Genomic DNA, 7,198 nt, shown 5'->3' with positions numbered 1-7,198 from the left:
CAATACTTCTACCCTACTCGTCGTCTGTATCTCTCCTATAAGCGCAGTAATACTATTGTTTTGGTTTTTATATATATATTTAGGAACTAGCTTCCTCGATGGACTTAGTACTGTCAAAAGGGACATTCGCAATTTAATGGTGAAAGAGAAATACACTCTTTTTTACTATTACGCAATAGTGATCACATTATTAAATAACAGTTGATTAAATTTTTATTATAATTCTTTATGATACTCGGTACCTTTTGTTTTATTAGAAAATAATGCATTTTTGATGATTTTGATTGACGTTAAATGTTTAGCACGTAGGGACAGGTGTTCTAGTCGACGCTGGTTTTGCGTGGGAAAACAAAAGTCAATTTATCGTTTATACTCTTTAATCCAAATTTTTCTATTTTCTCTTTATGAACCTTGTGAAATTATGAAAAAAATCAAATTTATCAAGTAATTCTTGGCATAGAAACCCCCTTGGCGACTAACTTTTATTATTAATTATATAAAGATGACCCAGCAAAGGCAATAATCTATTTTTTATTTAAACTTCGTATTTGTCTACAACAAATTTGCTACAATGTTCTAATTTCATCACAAAAGCCAAATATATACTGAATTTCTCTTGATATTAACCATTCGTGGGGAATGGTGATATCTTATATTTAATTCACACGAGTCAGCAAAGTGATGGCTATTAAATTCCTGCAAAACAACACATAATGTCAACAGCAAACAAATTCGATAAAATTTACGATGTTTTGCTATTGAATGTTAGTATAATCTACCTTGTTTTATACGAAAGCGTATTTGTCTTAACATGTTTGAATATGTAGAAAAACTCTTTGTAAATTATAATAACTTTTTTTTAATTATTTTTAATTAATAGCTGCTTTGATAATATGTAATACCTGTGTGTCGTATCTTTCTTGCTTTATTAATGTTGGCAAAAAGCAGACAATATGATCTCTCACGACATCGCAAGCCATATAGTGTGCAGTACAGATGGTCGCCGGGGCCTTAAGTGAAAACAGAAGACTGGCAAGCGCAGCGGGGGACGGGTAGACGTCACGACAAGATTGATCGACGATCACGTTGAGGTCATCGGAAGACCCTGGATGCATGCTGTATCTAACCGAACCTAGTCCAAATATATGGAAAGGCCTATATTTACTAGCGGGCTTATTACAGCTGAAGTTATAATTATGATAATGAAATTATCTCGTATTATTAGTATGAGAAACGGCTTCTAATGATGTTGGTTCTGGTGATTTTGTGACAATATTTACATCGCGTTACAAAATGTTGTTACTTTTAATTTAAATGTTTTTATACCAAATAAGTGCACATATGACTATTTACCAAATTTTTATTTGCGTGTGTCACGGATAGTTAATTAACGAGAAATTCTATGCGAAGTATTCTTTGGTTAACCAAATACAGATTCAACCTGTTAGCAATTCAAAGTACCGAAGCACTTTAACAATTTCAACGTAAAATCAAGTCTAAGTGGCGTGACAAACTTGAAGCAATTTACGGAACAATTTCCGTCGTATTAAACTTTAATGGTGAAGTTATATGTTTATGTCACTTAATTAGAATCTTATTGGTTCAGCTGGTATTTGTGCGGCGAAACGATTCCATATTCTATTAAATTTGATTTTCACTCATGTTAATGTCATAAATGATAAATCCGAGTATATTAGAAAGCCGTGTTCACATCGACCACTTGAAGCAATCCTTCAGAAATTACGTTTGATTTTAAATTTTTTTTATATATTAGTAACGTGCTGCTTTTGGAGTACTATTTTTTCAATTTTTCATTTGAATTTTACCCTGTTCAAATACTATCTGTATTTTACAGAAGGTGTATTAGATTGAAAAAAGATATTAAAGATGGTTTTAATACCAAGGAAATTCTTTTTGTAAGTAAAACATACTTAAAAATATTTTTCGGCTAATTTTTATTTAACCCAGGCGAATTAAAAGTTGATGTAAAATTATTTTGAAACTATTATTTTGTCTTGTGATTTTCACCTAAGTGAGGAAGCCGGTATCTGATATTTCAAAATAAACACACCAAGAACGTTTGTAATTTTGCGACCATTGCTTATAACATTGGCTGCGTGCCAACTTTTGTCTTTATTTACAGAAAACTTACAGACAGGATTTTCCCTTATTGCTATTTTTTTTAGCTTGTTATAATATTTACAATATAGACAACAAGAGCTCGTGTTATATTTATTATATTATTCATACATACTTTTTCTCCTTCTTGTCTTTTTTGCTGAAGAACGTGATCCATTGGATAATAAAAAATTTTCCTTATTATACTGCGTTACTTGTTAAGATTATATAAAAAACAAAGAAGTTAAATGCCGAGTTCGCGGTTCATTACAGTGACATTATGTCAAGTAATGAATTTCATTTGATAAATTAAGTTGTACACAGGGGTTTTAGCAAATACAGAATACTCGCAAAAGAGTAACAAAATAAAAATTAAAAAAAAACCCTATCCTTGATTCTTTCAGAGGTTATTAAATCAATTACAGCGTAATAAAGCTTTGTAGAAAATAAGTCAGAAAAAGAAATCAATGAGAAGTTCATTTTAGATAAGCCTGACGTCCAGTCGCCAAATGGATCATTATCGGGAAGGTCCCTAATGGTCCAGATCGAGTACGGTAATGCATTACAGTATCTTCTTCATTTTGTTTGGACATTTTCAATCTCTTTGAAATCTTGATAGATTGATTTTGCAAGTTTTTATATTACATTAGTTACTACATTCGCTGAAACAATTAAGAAAAATTTAAGTATATTGTAAATTACTATGACAAATACATATTATGTGTGTCTGCTTAATAGTGTGGAATTGATTTTATGATTTCTGTATTAAAAGTCGTAAATACTTTATGTTTTAAGAAATTGACAATTTTCATATACATTCATTTCCAATCTCTTTTATTATTTGAAGAATTTACGCTTTATTTTTCCTTATTAACCGAGTCTGTTTAATGGATGTCTGGAAGAAATCGCTGACGTGATATCATATCGCCGATTCATTTTTTGGTTCTTAATAATTTGCTTTATAAATTTTAGAAGTATGCAAGAGAAAAAATAATATTACAATATAAAGTACCTACGAAATAAATAAAATAAATAAAAAAGAAATGAACACTATCTAAAAATGTATTTCTATCATGGCTTAGTTACGTACCACTGCACGATGGCTTAAAGAAATTGTATTTCTTTCAGATTACTTTTAATAGACATTGTATTTTTAAAATTCCTATGAAAAGAAACAATTTTTTTCATTCATCAAGTGCCGACGTTTTTAAAAATATTACTTTCAATGTATTATAAAAAAAAGAAAAATCTTCCGATATTAATGCTGTCACTACCGCCGTTCTAATAGAAGAGTTCTATTCTATAGATATAGCATATTCCAAATTAAACTATTTCATTATAATTAAGTGATATAATTTCTTGTGCAGAGGGTTCTGACTTTAGTGCTACCAAAATAACTACAGCCTTCCTCAAGTAAGACGAGTCGGTTCAGCATCAGCCGTTTCGTTTTATCAGACAGCCGTCAAAGCTCTTAGTGGCGATGCTTTTTCAATTTTTAACTCGGATTCCGTTTCGCCGCGCTTTCCTAAGGCAAAATAAATTTTAGTAATAATATAGCATGAAACAGTAAAAGCTCCCTACTAAAACTTTCATGAAACCACAAAAATATACATCAAATTGTTGATGGTAGGAGATGAATATTCCTCTCATACATAGTGATTGATTACAAGTGTTAAAGCGAATATGTGACACACGAATATGCATAGTTGTGAATTTATGTTAAGTATAGGGTATACCAATGACATGTTCTATAACGTAATGATATGACAGTGAAAAAAGCTTTTTCAAATTTCGAATTGCTATAACTCAAAACTATTATTTGTTTACTTACTTACCTTGCAGACTTTATTACCAGAATTAATTGTAAATAGATGCAAAAGCTTCAAAGCTATTCGCTGATAAATGAGTTATACATTTAGCTCTTTAAAGTTTTTATACATAAACAATCGCCCTATCTGTATTTTATACATTACATAACAAATTCCAGAAAATTATATTGTGATATGCTGGAATATCGTTCTTCTTCAAGTTCAAATTTTCTACTCTTTTTATCAAAAAATTACGACAATACCCTAACGATTACCTTATTGAAAATGATACCATCAAAATTTAAAATTCAGCGCATTCTAAATTTTGCAAAGCAATATAATGCATGTCATCATGTTTGTGCTCGAGATCTGAATAATTAAGATTGTATGTCTTATTAACCCAAATTGTATTTTACAAATGGTGCCTTTCAAAACGGTAACGGAACGATATTTACATATAACTATTTTTTGTATACAGTTTTAATGTTTTGAATACAGCTTACGGACCCTTACCGATTTTACTTGATATTGAATACCATTTCTTGAAAAATGTAACAGACTTAAAAGTTTTATTTTTAACTTTAAATCTTTTATTTGTTACAGATAAATACAAAGAAACTCCTACAACGATGGCGATAACAAGGCGTAGAACATAATAATTCGTACGAAAAATGGAAATAAATCACATAATATTAGACAAAGAAGCAATTAACAGATTTGAACAATATACTCCCGCCAAACCAACTTTAAATGGAGGGATTCTTCTGGAAAAATGCCAAGATGTGGATTCGATGGCTTCAACTAGCAAAAAAAGACCGCAAACTCCTCGCCAAAAAATTGTATGCTGTTTTTGTTTTAAAACCACCAAGTACAGAAGAAAACAGTTTATTATCGGATCTCTCACAAACATGGTGATATTTTTAGTTCTATTGGCTTACACTTTTTTAGGATCTATAATATTTCTGACGATTGAAGGCGACACAGACATAACCGCTAGACCTCGATTATTACCCGATCGACAAAAAATAAGTCAAAGAGATCAAAACAACACTAATAAGAAAGAAGTCGAGGAAAACGATCAAGATTATCATAACCTTAGCGTTTCGGCGAATTACTTTTGGGATGCAAGAAGTAAAGCGGTAGAGAACATATGGGAGATAACGGTCTCACTAAACATATTATACAGAGAAAACTGGACTAGATTAGCAGCGCAAGAAATTTTAAAGTTTCAGAATGAGCTTATTCAACGTGTGACAACTGAAATGGCATCTCAATATGGTGTAAGCTATAAAGAATTAGCTCTAGGAGAGTTTGGCGGCAATGATGGTAACAATCATTACGAAGAACACGAATGGAATTTAGCTCTGGCGTTTTTCTATTCTCTGACAGTTTTAACTACCATTGGTAAGGATTATTAACATCTAACATTTTTTATATCTCATAAAACTTAACTATGTTTCTAACTTCTTCAAAGTTACAATTTTATGCAATTTGAAGATAACAAAATTTCGCTATAACATTAAGAGAAAAAAAAAAATCTTCTATTTCAATAATAAATTGAGTATAAATGATGGGTTGGATTCCCTGGTGTAATAACGATATAAAAATATATGATCATTTTTATACTGTACTTCCACAAGATGTGATGATATGTGGTAGGATCTGTTAATATCAATATAGTGATGATTGCCCTAACCTACAACATTTAGTAACTATATATTGCCAATTACTAAATCATAAATATTTAACCATAAGGGCTATATTAGAAGAGAATTGTTCTTTTGAATAGGTATATAAATAACAAGTATCTTCATTCATTAGATAAATCACGCATCTGTGTTAGGTATGTCCTATTCAATTTAAAAAAATAAATACAAAACATTTTTTCTTGTTTGCAGGATATGGCAATATCGCGCCGAGAACAATACTTGGAAAAGGAATAACAATTTTATACGCAATTATTGGAATTCCACTAACTCTTGTATATCTTTCAAGTGTCGGATCATTGTTATCTAAAATGGCAAGAAGTGTGTTTAGTAGAGCATTATGTTGTTGTCTATGTTCAAATTGTGGTTACTGTTGTTATGATGAACGCCGCATGGCCGAAAAAGAAAGAAGAATGAAGCTCAGACGACAACAAGAAGAAATGCTTAATAGTCAAAATACAAGCAAAACTCCAACAGAAGAATGTTACGTATTAAAAACTGATAGTCACAAAGATTCGTCCAGTTCGGAGCGGCCAACGACAAGCACCGCTAAAGATGATATAATAAGCTGGCCTGACACAGATTCCAAACTTTCAATGCACGGCTTGAGCATTTTAGCTCCCGTTTTATTGTGTCTAGCTGCTATTTTTATTTATATAACTTTAGGTGCACTTGTTCTGTATAAATTGGATAATATGAGTATCATAGATGGTTTTTATTTTTGCTTCATGGCACTCAGTACCATTGGATTTGGCAGTATAATCCCAGGCATGAGTTATACAACTATTCACGGTGTGAGATATTACACTATCAACTCTACGACTCTATGGTTTTGTTCCGTATACACTTTAACAGGTTTGGCTTTGACTGCAATGTGCTTCGGCGTCATTCATGATGAAATAATTTATAGGATAAAACATCAACAAAAGGAGTGGTCACAGAAAAATAATACCGTTAATGACGAAGTCAACATTAATGATCCATTTTATATGAGTTCTTGACAAATGTACAAAGGTAAATCCGAAAATTTATATAGCATTATGGAAGATAGTTCCATTATAGAGCGAAATAGAATTGAAATTGACAATAGGGAAGTAGTTATAAGTGTAGATGATATCTCGTCGGCGGTTGATTCCAATAATGACTTTCCTCCACCACCACCAGAAGAAGAAATTGTAGCAATTGTAACTAAAAAAGAGACACAAGGGAGTTTTGGCAACATGGTCGCATACAACGCACTACCCGAAATGCTTGAACATGTAAATAACTAGATTCATAAGAGATTTTTATACGTATTAACTATGATTTACACATTTGTAACAGATCTTGTAGTTTGCTAATTTATTGTCACTTATTGACTAAATACATATGATTTACATCAATATAAAGTCTGACATAGAAATCTAATATCACAATGTTTTCCTAGACTATTTTTAATGTAAATAAATGTAAATATATATAAACTTAAGGTAACTATTTGCGCCAGTGATCGATGTGTGACATCTTTTAACTAAATCTATTTGTCAACTGTTAATATCAATCTAGATGTAAATATTTTGATGTGAA

At 31.1% G+C, this 7,198-nt stretch overlaps 1 protein-coding gene across 1 annotated transcript; it reads left to right on the top strand.

The window, feature by feature from the left end:
- The first annotated feature begins 4,597 nt into the window (after positions 1–4,597).
- On the top strand, positions 4,598–6,633 carry LOC137924419 (uncharacterized). Its single transcript, XM_068767819.1, has 2 exons — positions 4,598–5,330; positions 5,825–6,633. Exons 1-2 carry the CDS (start codon positions 4,598–4,600, stop codon positions 6,631–6,633), a joined length of 1,542 nt encoding a protein of 513 aa, XP_068623920.1.
- The last annotated feature ends 565 nt before the right edge of the window (positions 6,634–7,198 follow it).

This window comes from Battus philenor, unplaced genomic scaffold, assembly GCF_028537555.1.
Source record: "Battus philenor isolate CCGP_79_NKW_IND1 unplaced genomic scaffold, ilBatPhil1.0.hap1 SCAF_23, whole genome shotgun sequence".
NCBI classification, from domain to species: Eukaryota; Metazoa; Arthropoda; class Insecta; order Lepidoptera; family Papilionidae; genus Battus; species Battus philenor.
The sequence above is the reverse complement of the archived record's forward strand: the minus strand, read 5'-3'. Positions and strand labels throughout refer to the sequence as shown.

Excerpts from the sequence above, each read along its gene's own strand:
- LOC137924419 (XM_068767819.1), top strand. The coding sequence starts at position 4,598 with ATGGAAATAAATCACATAATATTAGACAAAGAAGCAATTAACAGATTT. Across the intron at positions 5,331-5,824 it reads GACAGTTTTAACTACCATTG|GATATGGCAATATCGCGCCG; the intron begins GTAAGGATTATT and ends TCTTGTTTGCAG.